General features: G+C 45.6%; 1 protein-coding gene across 1 annotated transcript in view; it reads left to right on the top strand.

Moving 5' to 3' along the window:
* The window catches only part of GTF3C1 (general transcription factor IIIC subunit 1), a 1,928,973-nt gene that overhangs the window by 232,951 nt on the left and 1,670,376 nt on the right, over nucleotides 1–25,646 (top strand). The window contains exon 7 of the mRNA XM_069210709.1: nucleotides 8,996–9,154. Coding sequence (XP_069066810.1) covers nucleotides 8,996–9,154 — 159 coding nt within the window. The remainder of the gene's footprint in view (nucleotides 1–8,995; nucleotides 9,155–25,646) is intronic.

The raw sequence follows: 25,646 nt of genomic DNA, 5'->3' as shown, positions 1-25,646 counted from the left end.
TTGATGCAGGAGGTAAGAGTTGCTACTCAAACTGCCAACCACTGGAGGATTGCAAATTCACAAGCACTCCTAACAAGGTATAATAGGGCTCATTGAGACCAGATGGAAGACTTGTTACAGTATCTTCCACCGAAAAATCAAAAAAGGGCAACAAATAGTGGCAGAAGGACAGGCTATTTCTAATAATACAATTAGATGTGCTACTAATGCAGCTGATACAGCTGCAAGGGGAGTCAATTCCAGCATAATCATTAGGAGACATGCATGGCTAAGAGCTTCAGGATTTAAGTCAGAGATACAGCAAGCGGTTTTAAACATGCCCCTCGATAAAGAACATCTATTTGGGCCAGAGGTTGATACCACAATAGATAAGCTTAAAAAAGGACTCTGAAACAGCTAAAGTTATGGGTGCATTATACACCACACCCACTAAAGGCATTTTTCGTAGGCCACAATTTAGGGGTAGTTTCAAACCATCAACCACAGAACCATCCACCTCACAACAAAAACTAGGGCCACACTTTTATAACAGAGGTTCATTCAGAGGCTCTTACAAAGGATCTGGTTATAGAGGAAGAGGTAAATCAGCTGCTCCCAGAGGTTTCTCTACCTGACATCTTACAAATCCCCACACAGCATACATCTCCTGTGGGAGAAAGACTGGCAAATGTTTACCAACAATGGTACATCGCCACAGATCAATGGGTTCTATCAATTATCAAACATGGCTATTGCCTAGATCTCATCTCTGTTCCATCAAACATCCCCCCTCGTTCACACAAACTTACTTAGGAACATCTCAGTTTATTAAAACAGAAGGTACAATCACTACTACTCAAAGCAGCCATCAAGCTAGTGCCTATCTCCCAACAGGGATCTGGAGTATATTCACTGTACTTCCTCGTACCAAAGAAAGATGGTACTCTAAAACCAATTTTAGATCTCAGACCCCTCAATCTATACATCCTTTCAGAACACTTTCATATGGTTACTCTACAAGACATCATTCCCCTACTACAAAAACAAGATTACATGACTGCATTAGACCTCAAGGATGCTTATTTTCACATTCCATGCACATCCAGCACATTGAAAATATCTAAGATTTGTCATAGCAGGAAAGCACTACTGTAAAGAAATGGCTCCCTGTTGCAGTTACCCCCCACTTTTTGCCTGATACTGATGCTGACTTGACTGAGAAGTGTGCTGGGACCCTGCTAACCAGGCCCCAGCACCAGTGTTCTTTCACCTAAAATGTACCATTGTTTCCACAATTGGCACAACCCTGGCACCTAGGTAAGTCCCTTGTAACTGGTACCCCTGGTACCAAGGGCCCTGATGCCAGGGAAGGTCTCTAAGGGCTGCAGCATGTCTTATGCCACCCTAGGGACCCGTCCCTCAGCACAGACACACTGCTTGCCAGCTTGTGTGTGCTGGTGGGGAGAAAATGACTAAGTCGACATGGCACTCCCCTCAGGGTGCCATGCCAACCTCACACTGCCTATGGCATAGGTAAGTCACCCCTCTAGCAGGCCTTACAGCCCTAAGGCAGGGTGCACTATACCACAGGTGAGGGCATAGGTGCATGAGCACTATGCCCCTACAGTGTCTAAGCAAAACCTTAGACATTGTAAGTGCAGGGTAGCCATAAGAGTATATGGTCTGGGAGTCTGTCAAAAACGAACTCCACAGCTCCATAATGGCTACAGTGAATACTGGGAAGTTTAGTATCAAACTTCTCAGAATAATAAACCCACACTGATGCCAGTGTTGGATGTATTAAAAAATGCACACAGAGTGCATCTTAGAGATGCCCCCTGTATTTTACCCAATTGTTCAGTGCAGGACTGACTGGTCTCTGCCAGCCTGCTGCTGAGAGACGAGTTTCTGACCTCATGCGGTGAGAGCCTTTGTGCTCTCTGAGGACAGAAACAAAGCCTGCTCTGGGTGGAGGTGCTTCACACCTCCCCCCTGCAGGAACTGTAACACCTAGCAGTGAGCTTCAAAGGCTCAAGCTTCGAGTTACAATGCCCCAGGGCACTCCAGCTAGTGGAGATGCCCGCCCCCTGGACACAGCCCCCACTTTTGGCGGCAAGTCCAGGAGAGATAATGAGAAAAACAAGGAGGAGTCACTGACCAGTCAGGACAGCCCCTAAGGTGTCCTGAGCTGAGGTGACTCTGACTTTTAGAAATCCTCCATCTTGTAGAAGGAGGATTCCCCCAATAGGGATAGGAATGTGACCCCCTCCCCTTGGGAGGAGGCACAAAGAGGGTGTACCCACCCTCAGGGCTAGTAGCCATTGGCTACTAACCCCCCAGACCTAAACACGCCCTTAAATTTAGTATTTAAGGGCTTCCCTGAACCTAAGAATTTAGATTCTTGCAACTTACAAGAAGAAGAGGACTGCTGAGCTGAAAACCCCTGCAGAAGAAGAAAGAAGACACCAACTGCTTTGGCCCCAGTCCTACCGGCCTGTCTCCTGCCTTCTAAAGAAACCTGCTCCAGCGACGCTTTCCCCAGGACCAGCGACCTCTGAATCCTCAGAGGACTGCCCTGCTTCAAGAAAGACTAAAAACTCCTGAGGACAGTGGCCCTGTTCCAAAAAGACTGCAACTTTGTTACAGAGGAGCAGATTTAAAGACCCCTGCAATCCCTGCAAGAAGCGTGAGACTTGCAACACTGCACCCGGCAACCCCGACTCGACTGGTGGAGAACCAACACCTCAGGGAGGACCCTCCGGCGACTCCGAGACTGTGAGTAACCAAAGTTGTCCCCCCTGAGCCCCCACAGCGACGCCTGCAGAGGGAATCCCGAGGCTCCCCCTGACCGCGACTGCCTGACTCTAAAATTCCGACGGCTGGAAAAGACCCTGCACCCGCAGCCCCCAGCACCTGAAGGATCGGAACTCCAGTGCAGGAGTGACCCCCAGGAGGCCCTCTCCCTTGCCCAGGTGGTGGCTACCCCGAGGAGCCCCCCCTTGCCTGCCTGCACACTGAAGAGACCCCTTGATCTCTCATTGAAAACCATTGAAAACCCGACGCGTGTTTGCACACTGCACCCGGCCGCCCCCGCGCTGCTGAGGGTGTACTTTTTGTGCTGACTTGTGTCCCCCTTGGTGCCCTACAAAACCCCCCTGGTCTGCCCTCCTAAGACGCGGGTACTTACCTGCTGGCAGACCGGAACCGGGGCACCCCCTTCTCTCCATTGAAGCCTATGCGTTTTGGGCACCACTTTGAACTCTGCACCTGACCGGCCCTGAGCTGCTGGTGTGGTGACTTTGGGGTTGCTCTGAACCCCCAACGGTGGGCTACCTTGGACCCCAATCTTAACCCCGTAGGTGGTTTACTTCCCTGCAAAAACTAACATTACTTTACCTCCCCCAGGAACTGTGAAAATTGCACTGTGTCCACTTTTAAAACAGCTAAATGTGTTTTATGTAAAAAGTATATATGCTATTGTAATTATTCAAAGTTCCTAAAGTACTTACCTGCAATACCTTTCAAATAAGATATTACATGTAGAATTTGAACCTGTGTTTTTTACAATAAACTAAGAAAATATATTTTTCTATAACAAAAACCTATTGGCCCGGAATTGTTTCTGAGTGTGTTCCTCATTTATTGCCTGTGTGTATGTACAACAAATGCTTAACACTACTCCTTTGATAAGCCTACTGCTCGACCACACTACCACAAAATAGAGCATTAGTATTATCTCTTTTTGCCACTATCTTACCTCTAAGGGGAACCCTTGGACTCTGTGCATACTATTCCTTACTTTGAAATAGTGCATACAGAGCCAACTTCCTACAACTACCACTTCAAAGTGCTACCGTTCGGGGTAACCGCACCAAGGGTGCTCACCAAATGCTTAGCAGTCGTTGCAGCATTCCACAGAAGACAACACGTACATGTCTTCCCATATCTAGACGACTGGCTCATAAAAGCAATAAAATTCAAATTTGTCAACAACCTACTCAATATACCATAGACATTCTACCCAACCTAGGATTCAGATTAAATTACCACAAATATCACCCGCAACCATCACAGATACAACCTATCTGGGAGCAGTTCTGAACACTCAATCAGGATTAGCATATCAAAACCCAGTAAGGATCTAAGCATTTCACAATCTTAAATCTCAACTAAAATACAACCACACTTATACAGTAAAACTAGTGATGAAACTATTGGGAATAATGGTTTCATGCATAGCCACAGTCCCCAAAGCAAGACTCCACATGAGACCACTACAGCAGTGTCTTTTTCAACAATGGTCTCAGGCACAGGGTCAAATTCAGGATCTTGTGTTGGACTGCGAGACTCATCGTTCTTTGGAATGGTGGAATTACTCCAACCTATCAAAAGTCCGGCCCTTTCAGGACCCTGTGCCTCAAACCACAATCACAACAGATGCATCACTGATAGGTCCGGGAGCTCATCAGAACAACCTCACTATACAGGATCCCGGCCATAAGTTTGCCTCTGACATGCTGGACCCGGTTTATCTTCTGCACCCTAGGTCTTCAATATGGGTCGGCAGTCTCAAAAAGCCCCTTGACAGGACATCAGGGCCCGGCTATCGTCATAGTGTCCCCAGCCTTCCCTGGAAGGGAAAGTGGCCCTCACTTCTGAAGTCGACCCTTGCATGGCCACATTCCAGCCCAAGTTAATTTATAACCTGAAGAAGGACATTGAGCACTCCAGGTGTTCTTGGTAAGATAAACTTCTGGATATCTTTGCTCTGCTCACCAAGCTGTTGGACATGGCGGAGGATGCAAAACAGTCAGGATTGCTTATTTTCCCAGAGATCCTTTCAGGAAGGGCTCAGATCTGTCATTTTTCTGGCAATGCGAATTGTGCCTTGTCAGTGAAGAGACACTTACTCATAAAAGTGGATCCAAATTTGGGCTACCTGGCCTCCTTGGAAGCAGGCCCAACCGCACAAGTGGCTTATTCAGAGAACCTTTCTGAAGGAGCTTGGCAAATTTGCCGCCATGTTTAGTTTCCTCGATAAAGCGCAAACCTCTATTAAAAATATCTTAACCGCTAAGGTTTTTGCCAGAGCTGGATGTGGAAAAGGGGTATGGCGGGATCTCTTTTGGCTCTTTCATCACCAGTTCCCTCCAGGGAGTCCAGGGTATCCGCACATCAGAACCAGCCAAAGGTCAGTGGATTCTTCCCATCAAGAAGCTTCTGGCGTAGTTGTGGACCCTGCAGTGGAGGCCGTGGTACCTCAGGAGCTGCCCAAGGTGAGAGCCTTTTCCCCAAGTAAGAGTTGGAGGGCATCTAGCTCTATTTTGGGGCAATAGGCATGCGTTGACCTTAGACGTGTGGGGGGGGGTTGCGGACAGTCCAAGGTTTCCAGATAAAATTCTGGGGCTCCCCCGTCCGAACCTCCAGACCCTTCCCTCTTTGTGTCTAAGCAGAAGAGGTGCCCCTCATTGAACAGGTTTCAGACCTCTCAGCCAGGGGGGGCTGTAGTTACGTTGCTGCACCCAAGAGGGTTCAAGAGCAACCTGTTTGTGGTGGAGAAGAGGGATGGCGGTTTCCGTCCAGTGGTAAATACCTGCAAATTCAACGAGTGGCAGGTTTTCTGCCATTTCAAGATGGAAGGGATCCACCTTTTGAGAGAGCTTCTGAGAGCTGGGGACTGTATGGTGTGCCTGGACATAAAGGATGCATACTTGACTGTCCCCATCTTTCCCCCTGCATCAGCGCTTCTTCCTGTTTTTGACCGGGCAGGCATTTGATTTCACAACCCTGGAGTTCGGTCTCTTGTCCACCCCGTGGTGCTTCACCTAGGTCGTAAAGCCAGGGGTGGAGCTCCTTCAGGGTTGTGGAGTCAGGGTGAACCTGGGTGACCTTCTGCTCATGCATCAATGCCCTTGGACCCTGGTACAATAATTCCAGATGGAGGTCGACCTGCTGGAGCAATTGGGGTTTGTGATCAACAAGAGCAAGTAGCTTCTTGTCCCGGTACAGCAAATAACCTTCCTTGGATTCATCATAGACTCCATGGAATCAACCCTCAGTCTACCCATCGGAAAAATAATCAAGATCAGGTGCAAAATTCAGAGGACACTGTCATGGGAGAGTTTGTCCCTTTGGCAGATAGTTGGCTTGGTGGGCCTTCTTGCGTCATCGGTGCAGGTGATCTTTCCTAGCCCTTTTTATTATCAAGTGCTTCAGTGTCTGTAGTTTCCCTGCGCAGGGGCGTGAAGTAGTTGGAATGGATCCCCTTGATGGGGGAAGTTCGGGAGGAGATGCAGTTGTGGCTCTGCCACATGGATGCCTGGAATGGGTGAGCGATTTTTGGGGCCAGCCTGGATTTTGTGATAGTCTGATGCCAGCAGGTCAGGCTGGGGAGCCACCTGCAGAGATGTGTGTACGTCAGAAGAGCAGAGCTTACATATAAATGGATCAGAGCTTATGGCAGATTCCTTTGTGGTCTGATGCTGGACGAAAGACAGGGCGAAGTGCTGTGTGCTGCTGAAGATGGACAACGTCTCGGCAGTCTATTACATCAACTGTCTGGGGGAAGTCCCTGATCCCAAGTCCTAGCAAATCTTGCAAAGGAGTTCTTACAATATTGCCTAGACTGCGAGATCTCAGTTGCGGCACAGAACCTTCTAGGGGCGAACCACAAGGTTGCTGACTCGCGTCATCTCAGATCTCAGTACATGCAAACTGCATCCTGAATTGTTCCAGGCAATCCAGAGATTGTGGGGACCGTTTACAATGGACCTCTTTGCCTCCTGCCTGGACACTCAGGTTGAGAGGGTCTTCAGTTAGAGGCCAGGTCCACTGGCGGAGGGGGGTCGTCACAGATGTGTTTCTCCAGGACTGGAGGACAGAAAAGGGATATGCGTTTCCCCGTTTGTGATGGTAATGCGAGTTCTCGCACAAGGTCATCACCAGAACGTGGATTTGGTGGTCAGCACACAGTTTTGGAGGACTCAAGTGAGGATTCCAGTGATTATGAAACTTTCTTTTGTTTTTTGTTTTTATCGGTCTTCCCCGCAGGTTGACTCTCCTGTTGGACAACGAGGGGAAGTCTCATCACCTGATTCTACAAGTGTTGCTCAATCCCATGGCATAGAAGTTTTCTCGAGTAGATGGACAATTGGTGGACTTCTATAGGAGGCTGAAGCTCTGTTGTCCAAGGCCTGGGCTGCTGGCACCAGCATCTAGAGGACAATAGGGAACCTTGGTGTGTTCAGAGGGGTGACAATCCCTTGGGGTCCATGGTGGTCCGCGTTATGAAATTTCTTTCTTCTCTGCTTTCAGATGCTCTGGCTTATCAATCAGTGAATACCTTTAGGTCTGTAGTATCGGCAGGCCATGATCCAATTGAAGGTTCACTGGTTGGGGGGTGAGGAGAGAGAGGGAGAACAGCCTCTTTCAGGAAGCTCATTAGGGGCGTTCAATTGTCCATCCCTCCAGAGCCTAGGTACTCCGCTTTGTGGGACGTTAACAAGGTCCATAATCTTTTTCCATCGTGGCCTCATAACAAGTACCTGACATGGAATCGGTTATCTGGTAAGCTACCCATGTTTACTTTGGATGTCCGGGCTTTGGACGTTGCAGATAGGAATTTTAGCTTGGAGGGAGTTACGTTTCATATCAGTAGACAGACTAAATCTAATTCTAGAGCGGTTCATATTCTGTGTTTCCTGCTCACCCTAAAATGTGGTCAGGTGCCTCAAAGCTTATGAAGGAATGTCAACTCGCTATGGAACGCCAGCTTTTGATCTCCCTTTGTAAGACGTTTAAAGCAGTATCTTCTCCCACTGTTTCCAAGTAAGTAAAATACATGATACAGAAGACCCACATTGATACAACAGTTTTTGGTGCTCACTCAGCCTAAGGGGCTTTGACTTTCAAAGCTTTTTTCCTGGGGCTACACTAGAGGGTATTTTGAATGCAGCTGACTGGTCATCAGACTCTACTTTTAAATCATTTTATTTGAAGCCGGTGGATAATATGGTCACTATGGTTATCTAGAAACCCCGAACCACCATAACCCTACCTTGCGGTCCTGACAATGTAAAATTTCCTAGGTTTAGTAAAGGAAAGTTTCAATTCTGGTAAAGAAGTGGAGGCGAGGATTATTCCCACCCAAATGAGTCGCTAACCCCCACTTGGAAGAAGAGTAGAGATATTCGGGTGACTTATAAATGTTGTTGGGCGTACATATATCATGTTTTGAATGAATCCTGCCTCGATTCTGGTGTGAACTCATCATTTATGAAGTTAAACTGTGAAATTGCATGCTGTGTGTTCTTATCTGACTCTGGTGGCATACAAGTGGTCCAATTTCAAAGATGTTCTTTTTGAATTTCTCCACAGGAAATGTAGTTTTGTATTTTTTTTTTTTTCTTGATGTATTTGGCTGCTGCAATAAAGGTGAAGAAAAGTAAAGCATAATCTTTGCCTCTGTGTCCTTAATAGAATTGAAACTTTGTTACTAAAGCCAGGAAATCTTACATTATCCTTATGTTCCTTTATGAAAAGGAGTATGATTTCTGCTCCTTTTTATGTACTTAGGATATCTGTTTCTGTCATTATAGATTGAGACCATATGTCCCCATATGGGGCCTAGATCTGGGGATCTTATTAAAAATATATCTACTGGCATTTTATCAGGGCGAGGCACTTTGATAAAATGTTTTGTTATTCTGGCAGATTTCAGGAATGAGACAAATGGAAGGTACCGGTTCTCTGCACCCTTAGAATTGTTGTCTTGTGAAAGTAACAAATATGAAACTTAAAAATAATATAGGTCACCAATGTTCAGGTAATGACTTATCATTGTGGTATGAAGTCTTGTAACAGCTGAGGGGTTCAGGAAAGGCTTTAATAAATGTAGTGTGTAGTACTATACAGTGGTGCAGGTACTTATACAGGTGCAGGATTCAACTATAAGGATGATGCATCCCGATAGCAAAAACTAAAAAGTTAAATCAGTGTTTTGTTTTTTTGTTAATAGGTACTGACATATTTGTTCGTTGCCTTCAGCTGATAAAAGAATTTAGACGAAAAGTGGAAGATGACGATGACTACTTAGAGGACCACATATCGAGCAAATGTGTTCCCCCTTTGAATATTGTGTATGAACGTGATATGTTAACTCAGGCCTTAGAGCTAAGTATGTTTTTTTTTTTTTTTTTTACATTTCTCTTGCAATGCTGTATGTATTTCACAGATACTATTCTTCAGATATAGTGTAAACTAAGTGGTTCTTAAAATATAGTGTAAACTAAGTGGTAAAAAAATACTTGCCATATTGAGATGTTATAGGCAACAAGAACAAAATCAACCGTACAAAGGGGATTCTGTCCAATTGTGAGAGAAAAATATAATATTGATAAACTGATATATGTTTAATTTGTCCAATTCCTTTGTTTAATTGTATTGCATATTTTAAATGCATTCCTTTAAAAGTGCAAACTGAATCGGTAGTTTCAAACCTTGTAGATTCAACAGTATCCCTTTTAGTAAATTACAAAATGGAGACTTAAGCTAATACAAAATAAAACAAAACAGTAAATGATGAGTATTATATGTATTTGTATGAATTAGTGAGGTCATAGCTTGAGACCCAGGGATCAATCTATTTTGTGAGGTGGGTGGTTGCAGACATCTTAAGATCGGGTACCTGAAACAGGGATTTACATTTTATATATTTTTTTTGGTTCAGATATTAAGTGGAGTTGTACTTAAATTGGGTGAATCGTATTAAGGTGATGCAGTAAATCTGGCTATCTATATGAACCACTTAGAGTGGGGGAGGTCTTGGAGACCATAAGGAATTTGAGTAAAGCAGGGTTCTTTGTCTTGTTGGTGAAAATCCATTGCAGTAGGCAGAGCGGACCAATTTACATAGAAAAATGTATATACTGGGACTGCTTATCCAACCAGTGATAACCTGACATTGCTGGCGCTTCAGTCCTTTGGGGCAGACTCCATCTCCCAGAAGCCCTTGAAACCCCAGGAGAAGGAGGCTCTCCTGGGTGCAGCGCAAAATAGGGTGACACTTGCATGTGGGAGGGACACGCCCGGGCCAAGAGTGGGTCCTTCTGTGCCAGTCATCAGACTTTGGAGGCCAGGCCCCTCACTCTTGGTCCCATGTGCTGGTGACCTAGTGGAGTTTGCTGTTTATTTGTTTTATCTATAGCTTGCACCTATCTCTGATGGCCTTGTCAAAGACATGGGACCCATGGATGGCAGAGTGGCTTTTAGTCCCCCTCCTGCTTTCCACTGGGCAAAGTAGGGGCGGTTCTTCCCAGGTGGATAATTCACTCAGTGTCCCGTGAAAAAGAAGGCTGGAGCCTTACGTAAGAAGTGGTCTTCAGATGATACCGGGTTTAAAGCTAAACAGGATGCTGCTATACAGACAGCTCACTCTTTCAAGGAGGACAGCATTTAACGCAGGTTGTTAACCACCTTGTCTTCCTAGAAGCAAAAGTGTCCCACTTGCTTAGTATTGCTACTTCTAAATCTGTTAGAGATTACCCAGGCTACCTCTATTGAGCTCCATGTACCTAAGGGGTTTCCACCAGGCATGATCTACAACCCCTGAGTGTCCGCCCAACTTCAGGTCTTAACAACACAGACTGTATCCCCACGTCACTTGGCTTCAGGGCACTCAAATGAGCGAATAGGGGGGGGAGGGGGGGCATGCTTCATGGATGAGCTTAGAGGCTAGGGTAACACAAAATGGTTGTGCAAGAAGGGATATACAAAGATCGAATCTTCCCCCGGCAACGTTCTCCTATGTCATGGTATTAAAGACTGCACCTAGGCTCAAACTGGTGCATACTGAAATGAAGAGCCAATTAATATCAAAAGCCTGTAGCTGGCTGACACGCCGCAGTGGTTATGACACTTTCCCATTTGAGTATATCCTGAGGAGGGTTGAGTTGCTGGGGCCCTCTGCTAAGACTTTCCCCAGTGATTGCATAGGGGTGACTTCAGAACAAATATGCACCCCTGAAAGGGTTGGAGGGACCTGACTGCCAACTCAACAGGAATAATGGGCCCCTGAACACAGGGGGAGCTCAGTTAGCGCACAGGTTACTCCCCCTATGTACGTTAGCCACGGTGAACTATTCAAGGTCTTTTCTTGGAACACTGCTGGTTTGAAGAAGTTAAGCCAGTGATTCTTAAAGTATGGCCCCCTAATAAACTGCAACACTGGCAGTTGTTCATTCGACTCAGCACTTATTAAAATATATTAAACAAGCAAGTCTTTGTTTAAAGGTTAATTGATCTTGAAGAAAGTAACTAGGTTGTCCTGCACCACCTAACTTTAGGAACACATTCACTTTCAAAACATTTGTTGCAGTAAAAGGGTAAAGATATGATAAGATCTCTCCAAAATTCAAGTTTATTTCGTTAACATGCAGAATCATTTCACTATGGCACATCATATTATATCAATGTATTAAGAAGTATTTTTTAAGTGATAGTTTTCAAACATTAGAAAGATTCATTCTTCCCTACTCACTGACAACATTGCCAATAGTGAACTAACAGGCAAGTCAGTTATGTGCACTCATAGAGTGGCCTGTATTCCTATTATACATGATCAACATTGTAGTTTTTTATATGTAACACAGGAAAAGGTTTTGTACTGTGCACATCCTGATGTCATGTATTTTTGAGATCCTCTTATATGTGACAAAGAAAAAAGGAGGGAAAGTGAAATAAAATAATTGCGGAGGATCACACAATTTGGTGAATTGGAGAAGCTGGGATTAATCTCGGGTTTTCGGGTTTCACATTGTGCAGTTCAGCCACTAGATGTACATGTTTTACTTCACCTATACCTACATTACCACCCGTCCCCCTCCAACTCCCGCCACCCTGTTAGGGTGCGGCCCTTGGTCACATCACAGACCACACTTTGTCGCCCCTGGGACTAGAATAGAATATAACTGACCCTCCTGTCGCCTTCTTTGTTGAATACAAACTAAAAAGCTCCTTGCAGAAAGGAGCAGTTATAGGTAGATTCTATCAGATATGCATCACATTGTCTACTTGACCACAGCCCCTCCAAAATTTCAAGCTTCTACCAGGAAACATAGTCGAGTCTGCTAGGGGTGTAATACAAATTATACATTATTTCATAATGAACTTCTCTAATTTCCACACACATAGTGCTTCTACCTATATTGAACCAGAGCCTTTATCCTTCTTTAGCACAGATCTCCCTTGTGCACCTGTTCTCCCTGATATGTTTACAGAACTATACTAAATATGTTCCTAGGCCTCGGGCATCGTAACAAATTTGGATGTTTGTTTTTCAACTGCTCTCTAGTGCGTCTTTTAACATATACTACATATATTATAGAGCAACATATAGGTGTAAAGCCCCGTGTCTCAAGGATATAGTCACGTCGTCACCAGCCTGAGTTCCCTTCATGAGGGTTGGAGTGCCTTACACTGCCAGGTCATGTGAAAGAAATCTGGCATGTCATTATCGCATCTGGCGCATTTGAGAGAGACACTGGCGAAAATCCGATGCAGCCAGTCTGGTGAGTTTTGTGCGATGCACATAGTCGAACTGCAATAGTTTAAGATGTGCATTTCTGGAAACCTTAAGTATGTGGCATAGAATTGTGGTCCAGTCCTTATTGTTCAGTTCAGTCTGGAGATCTTAACTCTATTGAAGTGTAAGAGCTGCCGGGGCAGTACTTGACCTTTCTTCAGTGCACGATATATTGGTATCTCTGTGGTATTTAGAGCTCTAAGTCAGCAGTGAATGCAACTCCTTATCTGCCTCTGGTTCCACCCAAGCACTGCCAACTGACTGCCCTGTAAAGTGCCGCATGCATCAGGAATGTCATAGGAATCAAACAGGAATCCTCCCCCCGCCCCATAAAAAAAAAAAATCCCCTCAGAATTTTTCATAATTATTTTAATAAGTTGGCAATGTTTAAATATGTTTAGGCTTATTTAAACATTGCATCTACGTTCAGATAACTTTAAAAAAATGCAATAACTTATTTTCTGCTTAAAACAAAGCACTGTTATCTGCATAGTGCTTATTTTGTCCAGAGTTTGCCCCCCCCATCCCCTCAATAACGTGAGGCCCCTCTAGGGGGGCATGCCCCCCAGTTTGAAGACCCCTGCCATAGCGGGAGATCTGTCTATTTCAAGATCTTGCAGCTCAAGCAACAAATACATCGAAGCTAAAAGTGAGCGTCTGCATCAAGAAGTGTCGCCCCCTGGCTGCTGGCTTTTAGAGAGAGAAACAACTTGTCAAGTGCCATTCTCTGCCTACGAATACCTACACTATCTCGGTAAGCACGCGGTCTAGTTCGCGGACCATTGACCTATGTAGTATCAAGGGTAGATTTGTGACTAAATGTAGTAGATGTAGTAAGGACACAATTTTTGATAGCGCTGTTGGCCCCAACAGAGACAGTTGAAACTTTCTCCAGAACGTAAAGAAATAAATTATGCCTTTGTTTTGCCCTGCTTCTCTTTTTGACTATAAGTACCTGTGTATATATGCACATCCATATAAATGTTTGAAATGCCATGGGTATTGCGATAAACCCCACCTCCTCGAGGTTGCCTTTTCAAGTCTTTTAATGGGGAATATGCCATGTGAACAATCAAGCCCAAGACCACCCGAAAGGCACCTGAGCGCCTCTGTCTGTTCTAGGGCTGATATACCAAAATATTTTCAGCGTATAACAAAATAGCATGTGTGACCAGTGGTGACCACTCCTTAACGTTTGCATAACTTGTGAATGCTCTTAGCGAACCGTTCCTTTACAAGTTTAAACAGCAGGTGAGACACGAGGCAGCTCGGCAGGTGCCTCTGAGTTTGCCCCAATTCAGAGACCTTTTGCACAGCCCTAGTCCGTACTAATGTATGCAAACAGTGATTGATGGAATGCTTGAATTAATCTCAGAAAATAATTACTCGCTGCAGCATCCCAGTCCATCATTATTTTTCACACACTGTCACCTCAGTTAGGACCTAGCTATATGCAAATCATTCTTGACCCTGCACCAGTGGTAATGATCTAGCCTGAACTGCCAAGCCAAGTCCTCCCTGAACTAAACTCAACCCAGAACTAGTTTTGCCCATGCTATAGGCTCATCAGCCTGGTATAGCTTGGTTCAAGTGACAGTGTTCACAGTCCCACGTCTGGGCATATCCACTCCCCCTTAGGGCAAAGTACACAAAAAGTGATGAATGGAATGCTTGAATTAATCTCAGCCACAGATAATTACTCTGGGCTTTATCCCAGACAATTATTATTTTGCACACAATACTCTTTGGTTTGGACTCAGGTAAATGCAAAGCAGTCTTGACCCTGCTCCAATGTGATCAGTCCAGTCTGAACTACCAAGCCGGACAGTGGTGGAGCAGTGTGGCAGCAGATCCTGACAGTGGAGTGTGTAATCCTGCTGATTGAGGGGGAGGTGGTGGGGTTCCTTGAATCCAGAACTTCCCTGTCCACTTTTGATGTGTTTCGGAAGATGGTGGTCCTGCATGTCATTACATCCTGAAGGGCTGTGCGCTACCTGGTGAACTGAAGTGCCACACAGACCCTCTGGGCGTACTGACACTGGACGGGGGCAGAGCGGGTGGTGGGGGCCAAAGGTGAAGCTGTGGCTGTGGCGTGGGTACAGTGTTTTTTATTTTTTATTTTAATTTTAATGTACAACCGAAAACATTAGGTACCCTCTAAAAAATTTCATGATTATATTAGAAGTCTAGAATCACATTCAGTAGTCTTAAGATATGCAAGTAACACGCTAGCACTCCTGTACCAATAAGGAGATGCCATTTTCAAAACATTAATGCTGATAGAGCAGTATTCATAAGAACATTGGGTAAGCTGTGTCTCAGTCTGCCTGAAGTTGCAAATCGGAGCTGATCAAGCTCCAGAAGTCTTTGAGGTGAGATTTAACCGGCCTCAGCACCCAGTAGTCCTCCAAGCATTCTTGGCAATATGCATATCCCTCAGCCAGTTTGTCCGGCTTGGGGCTTGTGTTTCCTCTCCAGTGCATCGCCACCCTTCTCTTTGCTAGAAGTAGCAGCATTGCTCTCAGGTGCCAGCTTGGCCATCTTTAGTATACCCTAGTAGGGCCATGAGTGGGGTTCTGCGCACAGGGCTCTCTATCAAGTCTATGCAATTGTAAACTACATCCAAATATTCAGCTAGTTTGGTGCATCCAAATGCATGGGGCAGGTAGTCTGCTCCTACGCACCACATCACCAATCAAATCAAATCAAATCAAATCATTAACATTTATAAAGCGCGCTACTCACCCGTGCGGGTCTCAAGGCGCTAGGGGAAAGGGGGGGAGGTTACTGCTGCTCGAATAGCCAGGTTTTTAGGAGTCTCCGGAAAGTGGAGTGGTCCTGAGGCTGGTGGGGAGGGAGTTCCAGGTCTTGGCCGCCAGGAAGGAAAAAGATCTCCCACCCGCCGTGGAGCGGCGGATGCGAGGGACGGCAGCGAGTGCGAGACCAGAGGAACGGAGGAGGCGGGTGGGGACGTAGAAGCTGAGGCGTCGGTTGAGGTATTCCGGTCCCTTGTTGTGGAGGGCTTTGTGTGCATGGGTGAGAAGTCGAAAGGTGATCCTTTTGCTGACTGGGAGCCAATGCAGGTGTCTCAGGTGAGCGGAGATGTGGCTGTTGCGGGGTACGTCGAGGATGAGGCGTGCCGATGCGTTTTGAATGCGTTGCAGGCGATTTTGGAGGTTGGCTGTGGTCCCGGCGTAGAGGGTGTTGCCTTAGTCCAGACGGCTCGTGACGAGGGCGTGGGTCACGGTTTTTCTAGTGTCGGCGGGGATCCAGCGGAAGATCTTGCGGAGCATGCGGAGGGTGAGGAAGCAGGCGGAGGACACGGCGTTGACTTGCTTGGTCATGGTGAGAAGAGGGTCCAAGATGAAGCCGAGGTTACGGGCGTGGTCTGTGGGGGTCGGTGCGGTGCCGAGGGCCGTGGGCCACCAGGAGTCGTCCCAGGCGGACGGGGTGTTGCCGAGGATGAGGACTTCCGTTTTTTCAGAGTTCAGCTTTAGGCGGCTGAGCCTCCTCCAATCTGCAACGTCCTTCATACCCTCTTGTAGGTTGGTCTTGGCGCTGGCGGGGTCCTTGGTGAGGGAGAGTATAAGTTGGGTGTCGTCGGCGTAGGAGGTGATGATGATGTTGTGCTTGCGAACGATGTTGGCGAGGGGGCTCATGTAAACATTGAAGAGTGTCGGGCTGAGCGATGAGCCTTGTGGGACGCCGCAGATGATCTCGGTGGGTTCTGAGCGAAACGGAGGGAAGTAAACTCTTTGGGAACGGTTTGAGAGGAAGGAGGCGATCCAGTCCAGGGCCTGGCCTTGGATCCCGGTGGAGCGGAGGCGGGTGATTAGGGTGCGGTGACAGACGGTGTCGAAGGCAGCTGAGAGGTCGAGGAGAATGAGGGCGACTGTTTCACCGTTGTCCATCAGGGTTCTGATGTCGTCAGTGACTGAGATGAGGGCGGTTTCTGTGCTGTGGTTGGTTCGGAATCCTGTTTGTGAAGGGTCGAGCAGGTTGTTGTTTTCCAGGAAGGTGGTCAGCTGTTTGTTGACGGTCTTCTCTATAACCTTGGCTGGGAAAGGCAGAAGAGAGATGGGGCGGAAGTTTTTCAGATAAAGGCCCATTCTCCGTAGACTTGCGGGGGTGTGATAAGTACGGTGTAGGAATTGTAAGTGCATGCTTGTTTAGGAGCAGCAATATCTCCATTTTTCTTTAGTTAGGTCATTGCCGAAGTGTGTCCACCATCTCCAAATTGCTTTGGGTGTGAGCACAGAGGCCTTGTCTTGCATGTTAGAGTTGAGGTGAGAAGTCAGGGAGAGGGTTTACCCAGCTAGGAATCTAGGACCTGCAAGGGCATGTGGTTTGCAGGGGAATGTGCTGTGTGCGGCTCTTTAAGTGCTGCTCAGTCTGTAATATAGAAGTAACGCTGACGTGCAGTGGGTCTGGGCCTGCAGGTCCTGTATAAATATGAATTTACCTGCCAAGGTAAAAGTTGCCAAAGTCTCCAGCCCTAGCCTGTGAAGTTGATGTTTGGCAGATACATCTCTAGTGGGGGTGAACACCGGATTGTTGGCCAGTGGAAGGCTGGCTGAATATAGGTTGTCCAGTCTGGCTGTGCCCATACAGTGCAACAAACCATGTTGGGTTCAGTTTTTTTTAAATTAAAGATTTAGATCGTACACTGAGATCTACAGTATATATAATTAATTCAATACAAATTCATAAAAACTACACATTTTAAAAAGGTTTTCACACATTAATTTATTAATCGGATAATTTAATAATAAATGCATAGCAGCCTTTGCAGTTCTTACTCCATACCTTTAAAATAATGGTTTTAAGAATCTTCATTGTAATACCCTTACAACTAGGCAGACAAAAATAACATGCTCAATTGTCTGTATATCATATTTACAGAAGTTACAATTTCTTTCTTCCCTAGGAACGCCCCGAAGGCATCTGTTATAGCCTTTACTAGCAAACAGTTCATCCAAAAAAAGCAACATACATCTTTGCACCCTATGCTCCAAATTCCAGTATAAATATGCCTGTGGGGTAGCCAGTTGACAAGAAAGAGTTACATTAACAAAACAAGGCTTAGCATTACAAACCCTCATATTGCACAACATGGAAGAATTCCTTATATGACACTTTAAAAATGTCTTAAGATGAACATAACTCATATTCTGAGTGTCTGATTTTGACAATGTAAAGTGCTCCTGTGCAGGTTGAACATTAGATAGAAACGGCCCAGACTGTACATAATCAAGGAGAATTTCCACAGCTATAAAGCCCCTTAAAGTATTAGAATTAGCATGTAAAATACAATGATACCATCTCAGGATAGCTGGTAATCCATTTTATATACGTACTCACCAGTCCTAATTCTAATCTTAGTGCTTCCACCAAGGCCATGGATTTTAAGGTGTAAATAGTACAGAGAATCTTAACTTATGCATAAAGTGCCAACACCTAACTTTAATGGTTTCAACAGCATAAAGAAGTGGAAGGAACCTTCATTTTTTATACTGTTAAAAGATGTTTTAAAATGCCTATAACCTATTGCCCCATAAAGTGATTTTAGCGCATTTCCAAGGGCATAGGCCTTATTAGAAATATGGGCAATATGATCAGTATCTGCCATATTGACTTAGATAAAGCTGCCCAAATAGGGGTATGATTTTATTACCTTTAAAGAAATATTTTTGAAAGACCAACTATACCTTTCGTCCCTCAGGCAACCTTTTACAGAGCATCTCATGAATTTAGTCTTATTTATATTAACCTTCAAAAACTGGGCATCAGAGTAAATTGATAATGCATTAAGATGCGTCTGAAGGCCTTTAAGACTCAAATCCATTAAAATAATATAATTTGTATAGAGCTGAGTCTCCAAAGTGTGTCCACCTAATTTCAGGGCATCCCTGCCAATCTTACTCAACGCCAAGGGTAAATCTGCCATAATTAATGAAAAAAGCAAAGGGGTCAATAGGCAGCCCTGTTTAAGCCCATTTCTAGTCGGGATTTTCAGTGTCATGCGCCGTCCACCCCCTACCATGACATGGCACCAATTGTCTGTATGAAGGGCTATACGTTTTAAAAGGCCCCAGGAATACCCATGGCATCCAACTTCTTCCAAATAATCTGCCTGTCCATGCGATCAAAAGCTGTTGAAAAATCTATAAAAGCTGCGTAAACTGGCATTTTCCTCCCATTCACATATTTTTCCAGCAGCAGATGAATCACAGTTATATTATCAAGGGTCGAGTGATCAGCTCTAAACCCAGCCTGTTCAAGTGGGATGACTTTTTATATTCTACCCATTCTAACAAGTCATTTTAGGATGCATTTGGCAAAGATTTTTCCTGTGGCATCTAATAAGGTAATCTGCCTATAATTACACCATGAGTTTATAGAGCCCTTCTTATGGAGCAGCAATATAATGCTCTCCCTCCATGACCTTGGAACCTTCCCAGTGGAATAACAGTAACGAAAAAGTGCAGATAGATAAGTGGCCTAACAATCCATATTTAATTTAAGGTAGAAATAGACAATTGATCTGGTCCTCTGCCACACACCTTCCAAACCCACTTACCATCTGCCTGCTAAACCTAAACTCTGCTCCCCTTCTCCTTCTCTCGTCCTGTATCTGTTCCATCCTCGCTGGATCTGTTCCATCCTCGCTGCGACACAAGTTGCAGCCGGGAGAAATATCGCCGCCACCACCTCTTTATCTCTCCATTGGAGACCTCACGGCTTTTTGATAACACAGTGGTGTTGTATGGTGCAGAGCAATGGGTACAGCGGAGAGTGATGAGCACAAAACTCTCTGCGGTCTTCCAGTGACTTGCTGCTCTGTTTCTCTGCGGAATAGCGGGGACCGTAACCGCAGCACTCCCCGTGGCCCTCCGGTACCTTGCTCTGTTATTGCTCAGTGGCCACCGCTACTCTATTCCTCGACGAGCAAGGTGGGTGAAGCGGGGGGTGGTAACCACAACGCCCACCGTGGCACCCACAGTGCTTGTGCCCGCTCCACTGTCCTGCGGCGGTGAGTGAAAACCACAGCGCTAACTGCAGCCCTCCGGTGCCTTGCTCCTCTGTTTCGTGCTTCTCCCACCATGTACCACGTATAGTCCGTCCATTCTACCCACAATGATGCAGTGAGCACGGGACCCACTTCCTGGCCTACCCTTCCCACTTGGGGCGACAAAAGCAAAAAGAACTGGGGTGGCGGGCAAAAAAAGAGTTGTAGGTCCCATGCTCACTGTGCCACTGGATTCAGGCTAGCCTGGCTGATGAGGGCTGATACTCCGAAACCGGTCCCAGGATGCTTTTTTCTGGTTCAGTGAGGACTGACCTGGCAGTTCGAGCTGCACTGTTGCCATGGGGAGCAGGGTATAGACTGTTTTGCATATGGCTGGGTCCAAACTGGGGTGGCATGGTGGTAAAAAAAAACAAAAATTGATTAAACCGAGATCCTGTCACTGGGGGTGAATGTTTGTAGTGTTCAGCATTCTGTCCATCATACGTTTTCTTTTTGCTTTGTTGCCCTCAGTGGAAAGGGTATGCCTAGATGTGGTTCCCATGCTCATTGTGCCACTGAATTCAGGCTAGCCTTGCTGATGAGGGGTGATACTCCAAAACCGGTCCCAGGATGCTTGTTTCTGGTCCAGGGAGGACTGGCCTGGCAGTTAGGGCTGTAGTGTTCTTATTGGGGAGAGGGTCAAGACTGATTTGCATATAGCTGTGTCCAAACTGGGGTGACATGGTATTCAAAAACACGATGGATTACATCCAGATATGTGTCTGGGGGGTGAATGTCTGCATTGTTCAGCGTTCTGTCCATCATCTTTTCTTTGTGCTAGGGTCAGTGTCTTTGGCATGTGATCAGAGAGAATGCTGGGTAGCCGTTTGACACTCAGCAGATCCACAAATATCTCTGGTAGTGAGCCAGTAACTTATTAGTGAGAAGACTCCATGGGTGGTGGTTACTCAAGTGCCCTCAGTCGTGCAGGGGTGTCTCGCACACAAGATGTCTACCAGATAGTGATCATACATGAGGGAGTTCATCTGAGTTGCAGTATAGGGATGTGGTGCCAGTTGGAATAGGATCCATCTATCTGAGGGTCAAGGATAATGTTGAAATCTCCACCCCATACCACTGTTGAGTGGCTGAGAGCAACCATCTTATCCCACACATTCATAAAGAAGCCTGGGGAGTCAACCTTAGGGCCCTATATACAGGAAATTTTAACAGGCTGTCTGACCCAAGAGAGCTCCATGTAGTATTACATATCTGCCCTGTACATTCACCAAGGTCTTATTCACCAGCCACTGGAGTCCCTTCTAAATAATCGCAGCTACCCCATGTGTGCATGTGGAATATGTGGAAATATGTGCCTCTCCAATACACCTAGAGAGCAGCTGCTCCTGGGTGTTCTTTGTAAGGTAAATCTCCTGCAACAATGCATTATCTGCCCAGTGCCACCAGAGGTATGCAGTTGTTTACCTAGTTTTCTCAGTTTGTTCAGCCTTTGAATACTCCATATCAGTAGCATAATCTGTCATAGTGTCCAGAGAAGCAATGAGGCAGCCAGGCGTTCTCGCTTCAATTGTGGTGTCAGGCTGATGCACCTGAGCACATGTAAAGTATGAATTCGATGTGCATGGTACCCGAAGAAAAAGCATAGTAATTTCAGACAGGTACCTATATTAACATTACAATGAACATAAAACTTAGCAGGAGTTATCACTCGGGTAGGTCAGAGAAGCAGGTGGTATCCCATACCAGATTTGGGACAGGTGACCTGGAGTGGGCATACCAAGAGCTGCAATGGAAAAGTTCAATCATTGTTACTAAGGTGCCTATCTCTGTCTGGATCTGCTTGCGAGTTAATGTCTGGGGCCTGAAGGAGTATTTGTGACAGAGCTTCAGAGCCAGCTTAGGGTCAGGGAAGGAGTGCTTGTGCCGATGAGAGTAATTTTGAATCTTGGCCGGGTAGAGGAGGGCGTAAGGGATGCCGAACTTCTTAAGGGGGCGCATTGCAGGAAGAAAGTCTCTGTGGGCAGATGGCACCAGGGTAAAGTCCAGATAGATGGATATTCTGCTGCCTTGGTAGTGAATCCCACCCTTTTCATGCTCAAGGTACAGGATAGTGTCCCGATCTTTGTAATCAAGTTTTTGTGCTATGATACGTCTCACTGTGGAGCCTGACAGGGACGCGGCCACAAGGAGCGATGTGTGCCCTACCTAGAACATTGTGGTCACAAAGCAGGGTGTTAAGGATAGTTTACATATAATACTCTACTCTGGCCATGTTTGATTTTGGGAGTCCCAGGACTCTGATATTGCTGCGCCTGGCGCGCACCTCCAGATCTTCATTTTAACATGTCTGTTATCTATTGTTTTGGAATACACATACGTCAGGGGACCTTGTAGATCTGTATAAATACATCACACTTTTAGATAGATAATCAGAGGGGTTCCGACCAGAGGGCATCGCCACCATCGCTGATACCGATGCTGCAATCGTCTTGACGCTGACCCAGTCTTCGTGTCCGTACGGAGTCTGAGATAGAGACCTCATTCCAAGGTAACGAGGGTTGGGGGCTCCTCTCATGGACACGGCTTTGGCAGATTAGGTTTAGGAAACCCAGCTCTCCTTTAGGTAGGAGGTTAGGCCTATTCTCATTAGGGTATTAGGGCATATTCCATCTTATACGTACATATATATATTTCATTCATATATTGCAAAATGGTGGGGGTCTTCATAACCATGACTCTCTTCTTCACAATACTGTTGCTTGGTATATTCATTATCCTAATCATTGCAGTTCATGCAACTTATCGCAAATTGCAGTTATGTTAAATAAAAAGCTATTATAACTTTACTGCATCTGTGTCATTGCCTGTGCTTGTACGAGACAATATATATCTGTGAGAAAAGGGTAATCTCTGTTTAACCACGACAACCCTGAGATATCTTACTTTGAGTCCATGCGTAAGCGACTGCCATAAATCAGCTTTTACTATTGTGTTTCTGGTAAGGTGCTGCTAGTGAGCTGGTAAGGTTGGGACAATAGTTGCGACTTGTTGTAGGAAAGACTCAGTCGCCTACAAACAAAAGTACTGTTATCCTTAAACCAGCAGTCTTGCTCAGAGCAAGAGTCCAAACTACGACATGGCGCCACCAACGATGGTGTTTAGGCACTAGTTTACGGATACCTTGACTGTCGCTGTCTCACAGACAACAGGTACCCTAAGTACTGTTATACGGAGACGTCCGTGGTATTTGGGAGAATCCTCCTCAGCTGAACAGGTAACACCTAATTAAGCTGTAGGTTGTTCGAGCTCGAACTCATAAAAGAAAAACCTTCCCCTATTGGTGTTCCGTTTCTCTAAACAACTATGGCTAATACCATAGACATTCCTGCAAATGCTAGACATGCACTTACACAACATTTATTAGCGCATGGCCTTACAGAAGAGGGCGGGGATGTTACGCTGATAATAGAGGCAACTGAAGCATACCAAACTGAAACGTTTTACTGTTGGGTCACCTTTCCCGAGGCTGACCAGAGAACGCACACATTTCACACATATGAAATTGCGAACGTACCTGTACGGTACGAAGCATACCAGTATCATGAAATATCGCTCACGTATCAAGAGCATCAGAACTGGTTTGAAGGCGACCTACCACATGTACTACGACGAGTGAGGCTAGGTCCTTTGAGTAATGAGGGACCTACATGGCCTATTTTTGCCACATACACACCCCACCCAGGCATACAGACCATGCCGATCGCAGAATTACGAGTATTATATAATGAATTAGTGGCATTATTATAAAGACGATTGGTTCAGTTCGTAATGCGAACGTTGAACACTACGCCAGCGCGTCCAGCACCGCCAGTAGCTGGTGGTTATTAATTGGCTACTGGGATTAATCCACAAACAGTGCATACTATTATGGGTAAAGTGCCCACGGAACGGGGAAAAATACCGTTCTGGATAGCCCAGAAAACTAATCAGCTGGAAGCTGTGTTTCCCCATACGCGACCCAGGAAAAACATAGACTGCTCACTATGTGCTTGCCGTTTGGGATGGTTCCCTCAGTGGATGACTGTGCCACGTGGGGTACAGTCTTCGCTGCCGTTTATACTACCACACATGGTACCCGACACTTGCCAATTTACCAGAAGTGTTAAAACAAATACAAAATGAGCATGGGGCTGCACTGGCCCTGGATCTGGGGATGAAATTAATGCATAACTTTGACGCGGTCTCCTCACTCATACTGAGTAATATTAAAGGGGAAGCGGTGGCACTGGCAATACGCCAGCGTCTCCGGGAAACTCCAAATGTGGAACAAGAGAGACAGCTACCGAAAATAATTTCCGATACCTATACTAGTATAGGACGGGATAGTTTGGGAGCCAAACCTAAAAAATTGGAATTACCATGTACCATCCATAAGGAAGGTACAAAGCAGGCACAAGAGGGCTCTAAGAAGCGCTGGGACAAACAATTTTTTTAAAGAAAGGAGAAATAAGAGAGCTGATTCTCCACATCCGGAGTACTCCGAAAGGAGTTATAATCTCAGAAATAGGGAGCACATTAGAACTCCAGACAGATATACTGATTCACGTCCCTCTCGTTCCTTTCAGGACGCACCGGATAAACGTAGCGAGAGAGGGGGCCGTCAAGATCTATGTCTGGAATACGTGAAAGAAAAGAAAGACTCACCCCAGTCTGCCATTAAAAAAGAAGAAGACTCCTCAGCAAAAGCCGCAGTTTAAAAAGAAGAAAGTGGCGGCACTGATAATGAAAAATGCCAGTAGTATTGAGAACACTGTTGAGGAACAAGTGGGCGGTGACTCTGTTGGACAGCGCAGCAGAGGTCACGATATGTCGCCAGAGTCTGAAAGATCATCTGGATGCGACAGCAACTAGCGATTACATCGCGGTTGAGACAGCGGATGGCTGCGTTCTCCCACCCGATAGGGTTTATGATTTAACAATTCAGATAGAGGGGGACGTGGAACGCATTATTAGTGTAATATTTTGGGATGAACGTACTAGTGATATCCTGTTAGCCGAGAGAGACTGGCCACCTGAACACGTCCACAAGCTCCCGCATGGGGAAGAAGTCATTTTACCTTCTTTCTCCGATCTTGTTCCAGAAGCAGCCAAAGAAGCCTATGCTGCTGAATAGACTTTAGCGCAGGCACCGGCACTATACCGTAATCATGTAGGTTGGGACAAGGACTCTCCTTGTCATGTTATTCCCGTTAGGTCTACACCCCAACCACAGCCACAATACCCTGTTAAACATGAAGCAAAAGCTCCGGTGAAGGAGATACTATCACAATTCGAATACCAGGGAGTGATTGAGCCCTTTACATCGGCAATGAATAATCCACTATTCCCCGTTGCAAAGCCAGATCATTCATATAGAATAGTGGTTGATTATAGACACTTAAATGGTCATACACGCACATATGCTATACAAAATTCACACAGCACAGCCCTGGTAAACAATATAGTGCGTAAGAAATATAAGACTATATTGGATATATCTAATGGATTTTTCTGCCAGAATTTAGCACATGAAAGTAGGGACCTAAGTGCATTTTCATTTGGCTCTCAGAAACGCTTTTGTCGTTTACCTCAAGGCTATAAAAATAGCCCAAGGCTGTTTTCAGCCCGTGTAACATCAATTTTGCACAAGCTTGATTCCGACGCATTGTCCTATGTGGATGATATCTATCTCACTGACGACGCCCTCGACATTCATCTTGCGAGGGTAGATCGGATCATTTTGGGATTTGCAGACCTCGGTTATAAATTTAATTTTAAGAAAAGCAAGATAGCCTTTCTTAGTGTATTGTTCCTGGGATATGAGCTACCAAACGAGGGGAAGAGCCTGGCCCCGCACTTCCTAGAAAAGTGTGTTCAACTACAGCCTCCGAACACACTTAAGAAATTACAGTCATTACTGGGTTTCTTCAATTTTGGCAGAACATACATTCCAAATTATGCAGAACGCAACAAACCACTTTATGACTTAATTCAGCCCAATTTTTCTAGCAGACGATG

Source organism: Pleurodeles waltl, chromosome 10 (assembly GCF_031143425.1).
Source record: "Pleurodeles waltl isolate 20211129_DDA chromosome 10, aPleWal1.hap1.20221129, whole genome shotgun sequence".
NCBI classification, from domain to species: domain Eukaryota; kingdom Metazoa; phylum Chordata; class Amphibia; order Caudata; family Salamandridae; genus Pleurodeles; species Pleurodeles waltl.
The sequence above is the reverse complement of the archived record's forward strand: the minus strand, read 5'-3'. Positions and strand labels throughout refer to the sequence as shown.